Source organism: Spermophilus citellus (genome assembly GCF_964194105.1).
Source record: "Spermophilus citellus genome assembly, chromosome: 9".
Taxonomy (NCBI): domain Eukaryota; kingdom Metazoa; phylum Chordata; class Mammalia; order Rodentia; family Sciuridae; genus Spermophilus; species Spermophilus citellus.
In genome coordinates, this window is record NC_138191.1 from 24,799,791 (window position 1) to 24,817,179 (window position 17,389).

The following is a 17,389-nucleotide window of genomic DNA, read 5'->3' on the forward strand; positions in this document are numbered from 1 at the left end:
CCTGTGCCCCTCCTGTCTCAATTATAACCTCCCTTCTGCCACTAGGAAGAAACAAACTGCACAGCTCCGGGAAAACAATCCATCATTTTGTCATAACATTTCCATTTCAAAGACTTCCTTTAGGAGCTTCTCCCAGACCAGCCGCTTCCTCTCATTAGCATGAGAACTGGCAGGGAGTTGAGTGACAGGGAAGGGAGAGGGGCTGGGAATAGGGCTCTGGGCCTGAGGCCTTTACTAGCCCACTCAGGGGGCAGGATGTTGGTGTGTGGGGTCCTGCGTGCTCGAGTGCATGCGTACACTTGTGTCTTTGTGAACTTGTGCATCTCTGCATTCGTTATTCATGCCGTGAGGTCAGAGATGTACCTTCTCGCATCGTAAGGCATAAGCCACTCTGGGGCACTGGCTGAGCCTCCGTGGGGTGCTAAGTACTCATCTGGATGCCCAGGATTCAGAAAGGAAAGACAGACACCAGGGCTGTCATCTGCACCTCAAAGGGAAATAGATGTGTCATCCAATCACCAAGACCAAACTCTTCACCAAGCTGTTGTAAAGAGCACTGCTGAGGAACCAGGAGGCAGAGGAGTGGGGATGTCATCTCAGAGGAAGTGACATTTAAGCTGCCTGAAGGATAAGAAGGCAGAGGAGACAGCAGGCGAAGATTCCAAGGCACGCTGCAGGTGTTTGGGTGCCATGTAGGCAGAATGACAGTGGCAGCTAATGGCTACCGAGGTTCTCTCTGCTGCCCTGTGGTTGCCTGGGCCTAGTGAGCCAGCCCAGCACTTCAAAGGGCCTCCTCCACCCTCCCAGCTCCTTCCCAGATAGAGGTGTGCTGATGGCCCCCTGGCCCCTTCTCAGATCGCGTCCTTCATAGCTGGCAGAGGACCCAGATCTGGGCCTGGCTACAGAGCGCTCAGGGTGGGGGAGGCTTTGCAGAGCCCAATGACCTGAAGGCAGCTAGTCCACCTCCTCTCCCAACAAGCCCAAGGAGAGTCCAGGGGGACAGCAAAGGAATGGGGAGTGGTGACGAGGGGAGGGAGCCAATATGGGAAGTCACAGACCAAGAGAGCAGTGTGACTCTAGAAGTTCTCGCTGATTGAGTGGCTCACTGGGGCGTTCCCTGAGTTAGGCCCTTTGTCCTCGGGAGGCCACAGTCTGTGAGGGAGATGGACAAGGAAATAAACAAGACTAGGCACCAGCCTGGTAGGAGCATCCTGAAGAAATGAGGACTGATTTGAGGTCTGAAGGCTGATTAAAAACCGATGGGGGTTGACCTGTGAAGAACATTCCAGGCAGCTGTGTGCAGAATTGAGGCCAAAAGGGCGCTGCACTGCCCACACCCGGGGAGCCCCAGGAGGCAGATGACACACACACCTGACTCTCTGTACTCTCACTGACTGCTCATGACAGGGACTGACACCAAAGCCAGGTGGTCCTGGTGGATGGGGGCCATCTAGTCCAAGCCTCATATTTATGAACATTCCCATATTTAGACTTTCTTCATTATCTCCAACTGAGGTTTGGGAGTTTAAAATTCAATCGTGAAACGCAAGCCATTGAAATATACAGCACAATTGTTATAAGCTCATTTCATATTTTGTGGGGGGGGTCGTGGGGGGGGGTTATTTTTTTAATCTGTAGGAAGACTAAAAATAATGAGAGTGGCCTAATTCTGTCTCACTCTTGGCAAATAGTTAGTATTGGTCCTAGATAAGGAAAGCGAGGCTTAGAGAAGTCACCCAAAGCCAGCACTGCCTCGTCAGCACCACGCCTGCTTCCCTGGTCCCTGAGGCTCAGACAACAAGGCCTGTCCCAGTGGGCACATGCCCCATCCTTGAAGTCCTGGATGTACTCCTAAGGCCTCCACCCCAAGCCACCCCAGGCTCCTTAGCTCACCCTCTTCCTCCATGTTACCCCCACACAGACACAGGCCCAGCCCTGCCCCTTCCCCGCTAGAGGCCAGGGATGCTCCACTGACCCATGCAGGCCCTGTAGATGGAACCTCACTGCCCTGGGTTCCTCATCTTGTGTTTGGGTACAGCTGAGAAAGACCCCAGGATATGCCCCTGGGTGGGCTTGTCAAGAGCATCCCATCTCACCTCCCACTGGGACAAAGAATCAGGCAACCAGACTCCTCTTAAGATCCCACCTCAGAGTCTCTTCTGTGAAGCAATGTCACCACCAACCTGCAGCTTCCTGCCCCTTGGGACTGGCTGCCCTCCTCTCCTGTTTGCGGAGCCAGCCAGGGTGGGGATGGGAAATAGATAGCAAATGGCCCCACCCTTTCCAAGGCCTCCTGAGAGTTAACCGACTCTGCACGAGCAATTTCAAGTCCAATCACTCTATTTAGGGTAGGGAGAGAGGGCGGACAGTCTGGCTCTGGTTTGGAAAACAGAAGCCTGATCAATTTGCTGTCCCACAAGAAGGGAAAGATTGTCAAAAGAAGAAGGTGCAAAGAAAGAGGAGGGAGGCCACGGAAGCAAACATGGGTAACCCCTGGCAGAGGACTGTTCAGAGTTGGCCAATCTGACTCTAAGCCTGGGGTCTCCCCCGGAAGCTTGCCTTGCTGCCCACCAAGGCAACCGAGGGCCTCAACCGAGCATAACAGTACCCACCTGCATCCCTTGATCTGGCCCTGTGATTCTGGACCCCCTGCCTGGCCCTCCAAGGAAGAGTATGCAAGCTCTGTGAGCTTGGGTGTTCTGTCTGCTTCACACCCACAGTCCTCCCTAGAAACCTGAACCCTGACATCTGGCCTTGACCACAGAGAGCCAGGTTCACACGAGTCTGCCCTCAGGAATGGAGCTGCTCTCTGAGCACTGGCGGTGGCTTTTGAGACCCTAAGACTGAGGACAGGATGCTGAACTGCAGTTCATCCACCCAGTCCCTTGGCCCTCTACCACACACTCTCTGCATCTTTTTCAACAGCAGTGAGACCCTTCTAATGGACCTGCAGTCTTTCTCTGCAGGGGCCAAGTGCTCTCTACACAGCCTGCCACCCGCCATGCTCCTGCCTCTCTCCCTCTGGTACCCTTTTTCCAGAAAGATCTAGACCAGGAGGACAAGATAACATAACTGGTCTTCTCTGAACTGAGCCTGAAATAGCCAATCTCTTCCTGAAAGTCTCCACCCACCGACTGTGTCCTCGGCCTTCCCAACACACGTGGCCCCAGTCCTGCCCATGGAAGTCACAAACCCACCCCTATATCAGTGCAGGGTCAGCCCCAGTGAGAACAAGGGAAAGCAGACTTTGCAAAAAAAGTGTTTATTGGAAACCGTCTGTGAGAAATCCTGATCTATGTGCGCGCACGCGCATGTGTGTGCGTATACTTGTATTTGTGCATGTGTGTGTTTGGGGAAAATGTGGTCTGTGGTCAGTGTTCAATAGACAGCCTTGGCCAGCCCCACGCGGTTATGGGTTCTGTCAAAGACACTGTAATACTCCCGGACAAAGATGGTCCCCAGGACCCACAGCGGGGAGTTACTGTTCTCCTGGAAGCCACTGTAGCAGAAGTCCTGGCCCTGAGAGAGACAGGACGGAGATGAAGTGGTTCCAGCACCATTCGCAGAGCCTCATGAAAGGTGTTTATCTGCCTCACCCCACAGTTACTCTGTATTATTCCATTTCATCCTTGAAATCATTTTCCCAGACAAACAACTATCAGATTCACCTCACTCAACAGATGAAAAAAGTCAAGATTTAAAAACTGAAGTGACTTCGTCCAAGATGATCTGGTGAAATCCTGGAGCACGGAGCCCCAGTCCCCTGCACTGGGCTCCATATCCCCTCCTGTCCCCTCCAGCCTCCTGCCTTCTGGCTCTCAGAACTCACTGCCCTGGTGATCAGTCAGAGCTGGCCTGGGGGCCTGTGGCATGCATTTGGGGCACTTTGATCAGATCAAAGCTGAGGCCAGCAGTCCTCAAAAAGGCTCCAAAAGTCCAGGCTCCCTAAAGAAACTCTGGTCAGAGCTCTAGGTCCCCAGGGCTTAGAGGCTTAAGCAGGGGATGGAGGTTCCCATGGGTGCTTGTTCCATCTACCCTCCCCTCAAGCCTCAGTACTCTGTCCTTCCTGTCCCCCATTTCTCCCATTTGAGGCTGTAGTGGCCACAAATGAGGCCCCAGGATGCATGGCCCCAATCAAAAGGGACCGCTCCAGATCCAGCAAGACTGGATTCTCCATCTGGTCCATGCTACTTCCTGTCACCAGAGCCAGAGCCCAAAAGGGGGAGAGAGGAGGAAGAGGAGGACAAGGAAGAGGACAAGGAGGAGAAAGGGGAGGAGGAAGAGGGGTGCTAAGTGGAGCCAGGACATCGTCTCCAGAATCCTACCTGGATGGTATACGCTAAGGGTGGCAATGAATACTTTCTTCCGTGGATCTCAAAGACAACAGTGGGCATGCTGCTCAGGCTCCAGCAGTTGATGATAAACTAAAGAATCACGGGAAGGGAGAAGGTTGGTATCCGACTGTAAGAGGCACCCACGTTGACAGCACAGAACACCCTCCTTGGCACCATGTGAGCCACAAGGTAGAGAGGGGACCCTGCGTTCTCAGACCATAGGAGACTCTCAGAATGAGACCCTGATCCCATGACATGGTCCTCAAAGAGTCACACTGAGGGGACCAACTGTCAACACATCAGGGACAGACCCCAACTTGGGACAAGGAGGGGCTTGCCTCTGTGTCTTCCCCTGTAGGCCCAGCCAGAGTGCATGAGGACCCTGGGAGCTCTTGGCCAGCAGACAGAGACAGGATACACTGGTGCTTGGGGACCAAGGGGACCCAGCCAATGTCCGCAAGGAAGGAAAGCACAGCCTCCCAGAGTACCAGGAGCCAGATCACAGCTGCCACACAAAGTGGGGGCTCCCACAGCCACGATGGGGACCCAGGAATCCCCAGCCACCGTGGGGACCCAGGAATCCCCAGCCACCGTGGGGACCCAGGAATCCCCAGCCACCGTGGGGACCCAGGAATCCCCAGCCACCGTGGGGACCCAGGAATCCCCAGCCACCGTGGGGACCCAGGAATCCCCAGCCACCGTGGGGACCCAGGCTCCCTCACCGCTTCCCTTTATCATTTCTTTCCTGTGAAAGGGGCCCCTATTTCAGGGGCCTCAGGAGGTGGGATGAGGGCCTGACCTTACCTGGCCATACTGGCCACGTGTGGCTCCGATGGCCTGCTGGATCTTGAGGATGTCGTGGGTAGGCCCGGCCAGCAGGGACGTGCCCGTGTCCAGAATGGCCTGGCAGCCACCATCACAGGCCACCGCCACACCACTGATGGTGATCCTAGGAGAGTAACCAGGAGGACCTTGGGGCACATCCTTCTTCCAGCCCTCCCTCCGGGGGTCCTTCCCACCTGCCTGCCAGACTCCAGAAGCAGGTAGAAGAGCCCCAACCACCCCTGGGCTCCTTCCTTTGAGCCCCTTCCCAGAGCCCATAAAACTCCCTGAGCTCAGAAGAAACACCTGAAACCATTTTCTCCCAATTTACTGGTCAAATTGAGGACTGCCCTCCTTCTATGGGTCAGAAATGTCAATAAAACAACCAATTCTAGTGCATTAAGGGGTCAAATGAGGACTGTACTAGCTACCTAAAGATCTGGCTTCAAGTTTTCTTTCTGCCATTTATAGAATGACTCGGGCAAGTTGCCCAGTTTTTGTGTACCCAGGCTTCTCATCTGTAAAATGGGCATATAAATAACCCTAGCCTTGATGTCCTCAAGGCATGGGGACAACAAGGACTGGGGTGTAACTCAGTGGTAGAGCACTTGCCTAGCATGCACAAGGCCCTGGGTTCATCCCCAGCACCACAAATAATAATGATAATAATAATAATAATAAATTTTTAAAATAGGGATAATAATGGCACCCACTTTATAAGATTTTAGTGGGGAATAAATGAGACGGTGTCATACAATTGCTCAGCACTGTGCCTAGCAAGTAGGACATGCTCAATAAACACAGATCGTCTTATGAAGAAAGCCGGTGAATGTGCAGCGTTACCACTGACAGAAGTCACTGGCCTCAGAACGTCCACTTCGGAATCCTATGGACATGACCATGCTGTAGTCTTTCTCAGAACCTTGTGGCCTGACACCCAGGACCCCACTCCCCAACCCAGAGTCAGCATCTGGTTGGGGCCAAGGCAGGCTCTGCTCACCCACCTGTCCACATCAAACTGCCAGTACTGCTGCAGGGTCACGGGCACCCAGTCCAGAGAGCCCACGTAGTAGGATGTGTCTATGGCCCCCAGCGTGAGCATGCTCCCCTGGCCAGTCCTGGAACCAAGGCAAGGCACCAAGGCACAGTGAGGTGTGGTGAGGCGTGTGCCCCAGCCACCCCTGAGGCAGAAGTGATGAACACCCCCTGCCCCTCACTCCTCCCCGCTGGCCGGGGTTTGTGCTGATGTCAGCCACAGCACCCTTTCTCATTGGAGCGCCCAGCCCTGAGTTCAGGCAGCACCTGGAGCCCAGAGCACAGCATCACTGAGGGAGGGGAAGTAGTGGCCCACCACACAGGCAGGAGGGCTGCTGGCCTCTTCTCTGCTCAGGTGTTCCCAGCTGTCCTCTTATACCTGCACCCAAGCCCAAATCCCCTCTGTTCCTTCTGGGTTACTGTCTCACCCATGGTGAGGAACACTCTTACCTGCTTCCCATGCTGCTCTTGCTTCCCAGAATCCATCAAGACCCTCTCACCCAAGGCCTAGTGCACGCTGTCCCCGCTGCCTAAAATGTGCTATCCCTCTGTCTCTCTCCTGATAACCCCCCATACCCCTCAGCAAAGTTTGCCCCATCCTACACACACACACACACACACACACACACACACACACACACACACATGCACCACACCCGCACACACACGCTTCGACAGGATAGACTTCCCAGGTGTTGCAAAGCCACTGACTACACTCAAACCTCCCAGCAGACCTTCTCATAGTTGTTTGGTTCCAATGTGTGTGAAACTGTGTGCCTTTTCCCCTAGCTCGTCTCGTTTGCTGATGGGGGCCCATCTCCCAGCTCAGCCGCTGCACATAGAAGGGCCCGGGACAGGTGTATTGAGTTCATGGAGGAACTCGTGAATGGAATGGACTGCACCAATTTACCCTTTGCCTGGTTCACCTGGCCTCAGCCACCCCGCCCCTTCTCCTGGAGGTGACCTCCTTCTCTTCCAGCTGCCACCCATCCTGGGCCAAGTTGAGCTGGATCATCACAGGGAGCAGGAACACTGGCCTGGGAGCAGGTGCCCCAAATTCCAGGTCTGGCTCAGGCACAGCTCCCATATGACTGTCCCTCCCCAGACCTGTTTCCTCCCTAGTGAAAGGGAAAGGTGGGACTCCTTTGGAGTCAGCTCTCAAAGCCTGTGAATCTCAATGACATGAACAAATGATTTCTGAAGTCCCGTCACTTGGGAAGAAAGTTGTTCAAAGCTCATAGGTCGAGATGGGATCAGCCTTTGTTTTCTAAAAGCCAATCAAAGTTCCCTTTGACCTGGTGAAATCTGACTGTATAAATGATTCTATTGGTGCCCTTGGACCGAGGTTGGATGGATCAGGAAACCAGGAGAGGGCTTGCTTGGGTGCTAATGCCTGTGTCCAGGGTGTGGACACTGGCTTCAACAGATAGCTCTTACCAGGCCATCAGTCAGACCCCAGCTGGACACAGCTCCTACCTGCTCATGTAAACTGAGAACAAGTCTTGGGCCAGCAGGTGCCTGTTGATCATGTTATCAAACACGGGCACTGAGCCCTCAGAGGCAAGGGCAGGATAGGCCAGCCCCAGAATCCCATCGAATTCAGAATAGGTAAAGATGTCGCCAGGCTCCTGAGTGCTCAGGCCCACCGTCTGATGGGGGTCCACAAGGTCAGAGACCTGCAAGAAAGTCATTGTGACCTTCACCAGGGAGTCCCTGAGGCCAGAGACTGAAAAGTCCCAGGATGGGGGCAGCCAGTCTGGGTCACAAGCTGGTGTCAGGGCTTCAGCTTCACTGGGTTTCTTTCCTTCTTATAAGGCATGAGCTATTTGATCTTAAGAAATAAAAATTCCTTTTTCTGCACTTTGTGCTGTGGTTTGGAAGAACTGGTCTGATGAGGCAGGAAGCTGGGGAAGAAAGGAGGCAGAGCCAGGTGCAGAAACCAATGCCAATGTTGGGGTTGAGCCCAAGGAAGGGGGTAGGATGAGCATGGCCCAAGGCCCTCTGCAGGCCTGCGGTCCCCTGTCAGCTGTGCCTGGGCTTTCATCCCCCAAGGAAGAGCTGGGGAGATACCACCATGCAAAGAAAGAACAAGATGCATCTTGCATCTCCAAGACCCAGTCTGGGTCCCTATTCTGTCATGTGCTGACCGTGACCTTGAGCAAGTACCTTTCTGAACCTCAACCCTCTTATCTGACAAATGGAAAACACCACCGTCACCTCAAGGCAGCACTCAGCCTAAATTGCACTAAGGTTGAACGTTTGTCGACCATTCCCTGGGTTCGCTTGCTGAACATTTCATGGTACTATGCTGAGGAAGCATTAACTCCAAAAAGTCTTCCTAATATGCTTATTTCCTGAATAGCCAATGTGTCCACCAGCCTACCCTGAGCCATCACTGTCACTAGCTTGGACAAGGCTGGGACTAGACCTTCTGCCTCCACTCTGACCCCTTATAACCTATCCTCCATAAGAGGCAGCCAAAGCCGTCTTTAAAAATGGAAGTCAGGTCATGCCACGCTTGTTACAAGTGTCCATCCAATAAGGCTCAGCATGAAACCTCCATTCCAGGGTCCCCTCCAGCTCTGTTCCTGCTCCTTGCATCTCATCTCCCTTCCCTGGCCGGTCCTTCTCTTCCTCGGAGCTCCCAGTCCTCCCCTCCCAGGGTCTGGACTTGCTGCTCCCTCTGCTACAACGTCCCCCTGAATCTTCTCGGGCCCGGCCTCTGGAACTGCATCATTTGGGTTCTAGCTTGCACAGGCCACCATGTCCTCTAGATCTCTGTCCTCAACCCCCAAAGCACCTCTCTTCCTACTTCCCAGGTTCATTCGCTTCATGTCATTCAGCACTGTTCAAAGTCTGACTTAAGTGTCCCTTGTCTCCCCCACTGGACTGTAAGCATGGGGGGAGGGGACAGGCCCTCCATCCCTCTTCAGTTCCAAAAGTAATTCGATAACCATTCTAAACCAATTCATTCTTTCAATCAACAAAGGGTCATTGAGAGTCCCCAATGTGCCAGGTCCCTGAGGAGGTAACAATGGACAAGAAAAGTACCTGCCCTGGGGGGATCTCACATTCCAGTGGGAGAAACACATTTTTAAAAGAAGTAATAATATAAAGCCAGTGCGGTGGTTCTCTGATCCCAGGGGCTCAGGAGGCTGAGGCAGGAGGATTCTGAATTCCAAGTCAGCCTCAGCAACTTGGCAAGGCCCTAAGTAATTTAGCAAGACCCTGTCTCAAAATAAAATATATTTTTTAAAAGGGATGGGGATGTAGCTCCGTGGTTAAGTGCCACTATGTTTAATCCCCGGTACCAAAAAAAAAAAAAAAAAAAAGTAATACAGAACATGTCAGATGGCAATGAGCCTGTCTGAGGACAAATAAATCAGGGTAGGACAATAGGCAGTTTGTCACTTTATATGATGGTGAGATAGATGCCATTGATAAAGTGACATAGAGCAGAAATACATGAGGCGATTTGGGGAAAGTATGCCTTAAGCTGAGAGGGGAGGGTGGCAGAGGCGGTCCAGCCTTCGCAAGGGTGTATGTGGGGTATAATAGACTGCAGAGTAAGTGGCATAAGCTCAGAATGCTCAGCCCTGTTGAGGACACTTGAACAGGACTGAGGAGGTGGGAACCTGGACCTGCAGAAGGCTCTCAGGTGGGGCTCTGAGTGAGGGCTGACGCAGAAAGGAAAGGAGGGAGGAAATAAGATACCCCAGAACTGGCGGGGGGCTAAAATCCCTCTCAGAATCCTCAACACGGAGCCTCCCAGTGATCATCACACTAAAGGTTCCTTGGCACCCAAGCAGGTGCAGCCCATCTGAGCCCCACTTACAGTGACAGTGTCGTAGCCCAGAAAGCCCAGCACGATGCCCGTGGCATACAGGACCAACAGGGGCTTGCTGAGGTTCTGGAAGGTAGAGGACTTGGTCGGGTCAAAGCGGTGATGGTTTTCTGGAACACAGACCCAGGGTTAGTGGGGTTCTCAGGATCTTTTCGCCTCTTGACAGTGCCAGCCATGGCTGACCCCTTGCCATATTCCTATAGGAAGACAGTCTCAGTACTGGTCATTCTCTCTTTTAAAAATGAGCAGCTTCTTCTTTCTATAGTCTTGGCCCCACATCTAAGTAAAGAAAATATTCCTTTGCTACTAGACCCAGCTCTGGTCCCGGTGCTCTCTGTATAGCTTCCACTCTATGTTCCCATGGATATTTTACTTGCACCAGCTGAGTAATCTTAGCCACGTCCCTGTTCCTCTCCAAAACTTGGTTTCCTCTTCTGTGAAATGAGGATTTAAAAAGAGTACCCACCTGGCAGGACTACCAGGAAGAAAGTGCCTAACATACGTCAAAGTTTGCTTTTCATTGATAATAGACACTCTCAGTATTTTCCTATCACCCTGGAACATCACAGCTCCATTATATAGAAAGGACAGTGGAGGATCCAGCAAGTTAAGTGGCTGACCTTGGCTCCCGGTAGGGACAAAGCAACAACATATGGGTTTCCCTAATTCATTTCCAGTTGGTGATTTTATACATAAGACCCACGATTTTCAAACGTTCCTAGTCTGTGGCCAGCTAGCAGGACTGAGCAAGGAGATGGGACCTAACTAGAAGACTGGGGACGTCCAGTTTGCTCTCCACCTCAAGCCACCCCTCCCCGCCACCCTGACCACTGAGTGGATCTGAGTGTGGGCTGAGGCAGAGCCGGAAGGTCACTTACTGCAGGCTTCACTGTTGCAGGAGAGGGAGGGCACCCAGAAGTCTGAAGAGCCCGTGTCAAACACCACGGTGAACTCCTGAAGTGGGGTCCCAATATAGATCTTTCCAAAGTACTGACTCTGAGGACAGACAGCTCTGGATCAGAGGCAGGGGACAGTGAGGGAGGGGAGGGTCAATGCTGGGCAGGAAGCATGTTCAGGTTTATAGGCCCTGTGCTTTCTGCTCAGAGACCTGGGAGGTCAGGAAAGAGGAAACAGAAGGAGGATTCTGGGGAGGGTTCTTCATCTCAAGCCCCGACAGGTGCTCCCACCCCCAGCCACTCATGGCCTGGTCCTCTCACCACCCCTACTAACACTGCTAAATCAACCTCAGAAGCAGACCTCGAACCAGGACTGAAATCCTGCCTGGAACAGGCACAGGGCCACCTGTCCAGGAAGGACACCTGGCCACCTTCCAGGCAGGAAGGAGCTGGACACAGAGATGGGGCGTCAGCTGCATAAGCTGGGACCTGAGTCCTAACCCATGCTACCCGGTCCCTCCTGCCCTTACCAGCCCTCTCCATGTTTCAGAGCCAAGGCTGGGGGCAGAGAAAGGTGACGATGACCTAGATATGGAAATTAGAGCACAAAAGAGGAAAAATCTGGTTGTTTACTGCCAAGAGTAACAGAGAGAGAGACACAAGCTTCAGAATGGAAGAGGGCACAAGGAATGTTTCCACCTGGGTCCTAGGTAGGAAGGAAAGGAAGATGGCGCCCACGTCCTAGGCCAGCCATTCTTCAGTGGGCACCAGCTGCACCAGCTGTCCCCATTCCTGCTGAGTCCAGACTAAGACATGGCTTCCTGGGCTGGGAGGGCAAGCCTGAGGTCAGCTCAGGAACAGATCATGTGCCCTGGAGGGATTGTTGTATGATGAAGGTCATCTGAGCTCAGACCCTTCCAGCAGAGACATTGGAACCCTAAAGTCCAGATGGTTGCCTATGCCAGGTTGGTGACCCACTGTGGAGCTACTGAGGGCGGGAATATGGCTTCCACAACCCATGGGTTCCACTGTTCCTAAAGGAAGGAAAGCCCCAGGGAGGCAGGTACCAAAGGAGCAAGAATTCATGGCTGGTTTGACTCACTCACATCTAGGTAGTTGGCCAGTGGTTCCTGGGCCACTTTCCCAACGTTGGAGTTCTTCCTGATGAACTCATACTGGTGTTTCTTCAGAAAGTCCTCCAGGAGACCAAGATCCTGCAGGGTGCTCCTTAGTGATTTCCCTTTGTGCAGAGGGATCCTGAGGAGGTAGAGAAAATCTATGAGGAGGGAGGCCCTGGACTCTGTAAACTACCCCCACACTGCTGTTCCCCGTCCAGCCTCTGATCACCAATCCATTGACTGAGGCCAAACATTATTTTTTTTTTAATTCTAACCCAAAGTAAGAAATATATTTTATAGGGGTTGTGATTGTGGCTCAGTGATAGAGTGATCGAACTGCGTTTGATCCTCAGCACCACATAAAAATAAATAAGTAAATAAAATAAAGGTATAAGAAAATACAACAACATTTTAAAATATATATATATATACATAAAATTTTATATCACAGATCAACACCCAACCTTACTAAATGCAGAGAATGATATTTCCTATTCCTTTTATCTTTTTAATAGTGGAGACTCACTAAAGATTTATTTTATAACTCACCAAGGAGTTTTCCAACGCAATGTTTGAAAGATCTAGGTATACTATCACTCATTCAGGCACCAAACTCTTTTGCTGTGTACCTACTATGTGCAAGACACTGTACAGGGCTCAGGGGAAAATGATAGCAAAAAGGATAGAAACTCAACCCTCCAGGAACTCACAATCTATAATGGAAAACTGTGTCTCCCCCATCCTGCCAATGTTCTGGCCCTCTGCTAACCCCTTCTCTCCACTCTCTGGGTAGCTTCTATCCTAATCTGGGTTGAAATTTCTTTACAGCATTTCTCAGCACAGGGCTGGGACCCTAGGGACCTCTTGATCCAGTTTAAGTGCTGGATGATGGAATTAAGTCCTCAGAGAAGAAATCATCAAGAGGGCAAAACAGCAGAAACATATTCTAGACCTGGCTCTGACCTGTTCATGACAATTTGGGAGGTTCCCTGACCGCTCTGAGCTTCGCCTGGTGGCTTCCCCAAACCTAAGATTCGCTGTGGCAACTCCTCAAAGCCCTGCAAAGTTCATCCTCAGAGAGTCTCCAAATCTCTCTGAGCATCATATTGATGACTCCCCAAAGCCCTCTGAACTTCAGGTCCCTCCTCTATAAAAAAAATAAATAAATAAAAAATAAAAAAGTTTAACTCCTTTCTTTCCAGCTACTGTTCTAATCCTGCCATTGGCCAACCAGGTGACTTTACCTGACCTCTCCTGTAGACCTGTAGACAGTAGAGCTTGGAGAGTCCTATGGTCCCTTCCACCTCTAAGAAACTATGTGGCTCTCCTCTGGGGGCAGGGAAGGGGCTGGTTTAAAGGACAGCCTGAGACTACAGATTCAAAACTACTTTGGGAGCAATAAATTGGCATCAATTTTCAGACTCACAAAGAGAATGGATTTTCTCAGATCGTTCATATCCCAAGTCACCACACGGATGCACCCATATGGATGGGTGAATGATGGGCTCCTCTTTGGGGCCCTCGCTCCTGGCTCTCAGACCTGACTGCTGCTAGGACCTGACTTTGAAATGAAAGGTCCACAAGATGTTTCTCGCCTTTGTCTCAGGTGATAGAAAAGGACTCACACATACAAGGAATGGGGCTGGACTGAGCTCCAGAGGCCAGCCCCATAGGTACCTTTCCTATGTCCCCATGCTTGGCTCCAGCTCCAAGTTTCTGACTGGCTCTGGATTTAATTGCTAAATGCCTGATGACTCCCCCAGTAAGAAGCTGAGCTCCTGCTGAGTGGACCTCTCCCAGCTCAAGGCCTCAGAGAGCTTTTTCTCCAAGACAGAAGTCAGCAGTCAGAAGGCAGCACACCCCCCCTGGTGCTGAACCAGGATGGCGGCCCTCTCTGGAGGCTCCAGTCACCAGGGAGTCCCCAGCTATAGCTCTGTCTCTGGCCCTGGGCTGGGACTACCAGCACCCTCAGGGACAGGGACTTCATTTTTAGAACTACCATGAAAGGCACTGACTGGTTGAAAGCACCCTGATTAGGCATCTTGGTTCCTTTTCAGGCATCCAGCTTCCCCAGGGAGGGACTCAGGCTTTCCTGTGCTCAGTCCCTGTGACAGGACTCAAACTCCAGCACCTGAAGATATTGTGATGTCACAGCAAGGGTGCAGGCCACCTGGAACCAAGCTCTGGCTCTGCTGTTACTAGCTAACGACATGATCTTGGGCAGCTCAAGGACCCTCCCTCCCTCTCTCCCTGAACAACAGTTCCTGCCTAAGCTATTATGATTAGTAATGGTATAGGTAAAGGTTAAGTGCCCGGCATCTCATAGCTAAGAGCCCAATAAATTATCAGCTATTATTTTTGAAGGGGACCTGAACTTGAAGTCCACCCTCAGAGGACTTCATAGTCGAGAGAACTTGGTTTTGTTTAATGAATGCATATATATAACCTTTTACAGTGTGTCTGACACTAAAACATTTAAAAAAATATCAGGTCATGTGATCCTCATAACAGCCCTATTAGATGGACAGTACTACTTAATTTTATAACAGATGAGGAAACTGAGGCACAGAGAATCCCAGTGGTCACAGAGCTGGGGATTGAATGCCAGACGGTGTGACTCCAGAAGCTATGCCCTCATCTCCCAGGGTGGCCCATCTGACTCCTTGATCTAAGGGACACATTGGCGGGAACATGCAAAGGCGAGACCCACAGAAGTGACTATCCCAGAGCCAACAGCGCCCTCCCCCAAGACTCCCCAGAGCAACAAATGGCTGGAAGTCCAGGGGCACCCCACCCAGAGAACGCCTGGGATGCCCTTCGCAGGGTCTCATATTCACCTGGTGACACTGCTGCCCTGGGAGAGAGCCAGGACTGCAAGGAGCACCACGAGGCACCTCATCCTGGACCATGGGTGGCCATCAATCCAGCCAGTGCCCATCCTTAAAGCCTTTATAGAGAAACGGGGTTCCCTCTGGATGGATGCCCAAACTTCAGAGTCAGCCCTCGACCTCAGACCACTCCACAAACATAGTGAGATCGTACCCAGACTACCTAAGACCCACAATGATAATGGCCACAAAGTCCTCCACCCGGGGGACTTCAAAGGTGAAGGGAACACCGGCTTGATCCTCAGGCTGGGAAATGTCCACACTGGCCCATCTGACCTTGTTTCCCCTCCAAGCTGGACTTGGGTGTCCGTACAGGCGGGGCTGCTACCAGGAACCTGTTCCATGTCCACCTTGTGCTTTGTAAGAGTCCGGTTCTCAACAGGCTCCACCTTCCTCCCCTCCCTGGGCTTGACTGCAGTGAAGGTGGAAGGCTGCCCTGTCCAGAAATCTCCTGGCTCAGGACTCCTGACCCATTTTTCTAGGAGGGGTTCAGGCTGGTCCCAAAGTGGCCTCTGAGGCAAAGGCTGCTAGCTCCACCTGTCACCCCAGTGAGTGGGTCTGGGGGTTCAGAGCACAGAGAAGACGAGCTCCAGGTTCCCTTAGAGCACAGTCTTAAGGAGAGGGCAGAGGCTTGTGCATCCCTAAGGACATGGGCCCTTGGCACCACATGAGATGGGTGATGAGAGGTAAGAGATAAATGCCAGGTCACATGTGCAATGGGAAGAACTGGGGAGGATTGAACTGGAAAGGTGGACGGGTCCCACATGTAAGGAGGGAGGGGATGTGAAATTGATAGTCGGGCGTAGGGCACAGGGTTGGCCAAGACTCCTTGAAGTCCCACCCAGGGATGCAAGGAGAAGCACACAGGCAGGAGGTTGTGTCAAGCAGAATTTTCCAGAGCCCAGACCAGAGAGTCTCTCAGCCAGAGAGAGACAAAGGACTGTAGCCATGAAACTGGTGGAGAAGTTCATACCCCAGGGCTGACAGGGGGCTGCAAACTAACCAATCAGGATTAAGTCAAGATGAGGTGGGCAAAATAGGAAGGCAAGGGTCTCAGAATCACAGGTGTGTAAAACATGATGACAGCTGCCCATCACCTGGAAGAAAGCCCACCTGCAAGAAGGAATCCTGAAAAATGGAAGGGGGCAGGCTGGGGCAGCCAAAGGACAAGTGTGTGAAGGATCTGGACACATTGGTCCCTCTAAGGGGAGAAGACTCCAAAGTTTCATGCACTTGATTTGTAAAGACGTCCAGAGGGGGGCTGGGGATGTGGCTCAAGCGGTAGCGCGCTCGCCTGGCATGCGTGCGGCCCGGGTTCGAGCCTCAGCACCACATACCAACAAAGATGTTGTGTCCGCCGAGAACTAAAAAAAAATAAATATTAAAAAAAAATTTAAAAAAAAAAGACGTCCAGAGGGACCCAAGGGTTTGAACAGAAGTTAGGAAGACAGCCAGATCCAACGCTACTGTGGCCATGTCCCCCAATACCCATGTCCTTTCACAAAGCCACCAGCCAGGTTTCTAGAGCCTAGGACGCTGTGCTCCTCCTGTCCCTGGGAGGTGGCCACAGGCACATGCAGCTGTCTTTATGGTACTCACTCCCCCAAGCAGAGGAAAAAACTAACACTGAGTGGTGTGGCTTGTTTCCTGTTTTGTCCCTGCAGGACAGGGCCTGCATGCCACCTTCCTGTGTGCCATACAGAGGTGCTCAAGGAATGCCTGGTTAAGCAGATGAATAAATGGATGGCCCTGCCACCATGCATGAGAAATGGCAGAAGCTGCAGGCAACAGCTGTATGATATCTTGCTGCTGAAGTGAAGGAGCCCCACAGAGGTTAAAGGGCTGGCCTGTACTGAAGACGCAGCTTGAAACTGTCCCGAGAGCCCTGGCCTAATGCACAACACACATCACTTCAGGACCATGCCTGCTCTTCCTCACTCCTCCCAACCTCTGGGAACCCTGCGGGACAGTCACACCTGTGTGGGGTGGGCCCTGTCTGCAGTGTCCAGGCTTGGCTCCACTGAGGTCAGCACCTTTAGGAGGGCCACACCACTCTGCTCCATGTTGCCAGAGGCCCAATGGGACCTGGAGGCAACGTCTTCTGGACAAGGATCCCGGATGTCAGATGCGGCCACTTCTGCCATTTGAAGGTGACCCTCAAAGCCAATTTTAAAAGATCCCTTAGTGCTGGTTGCTCTGTGATTGTTCACACAATTGGCATCTTTCTAAAAGCTTTCAAGTGTACTCTGGAACTCTGCCCCAGGGGCATGGTGTAGAGAGAGATTATCTGCAGATGGAGGTCAAGAACTACAAAAAGCTTTTAGAAAAGCCATGATAAGATTTCATCACTGGTTACCTGGTACCAGGTAGGGATAACTCCCTTTGGTCTACACTTGGGGAATGACCCACAAAAGAGGCTAAAACAACCCTTCCCACCTTGGCACTCAGATGC

At 52.0% G+C, this 17,389-nt stretch overlaps 1 protein-coding gene across 1 annotated transcript; it reads right to left on the minus strand.

Moving 5' to 3' along the window:
- Nucleotides 1-3,378: 3,378 nt before the first annotated feature.
- On the minus strand, nt 3,379-14,948 carry LOC308655463 (chymosin-like; the record flags this gene model as incomplete). Its single annotated transcript, XM_081305579.1, has 9 exons — nt 3,379-3,519; nt 4,326-4,424; nt 5,139-5,283; nt 6,161-6,274; nt 7,668-7,867; nt 10,027-10,145; nt 10,914-11,031; nt 12,038-12,188; nt 14,887-14,948. 9 exons carry the CDS (start codon nt 14,946-14,948, stop codon nt 3,379-3,381), a joined length of 1,149 nt encoding a protein of 382 aa, XP_081161705.1.
- Between the last annotated feature and the right edge of the window lie 2,441 nt (nt 14,949-17,389).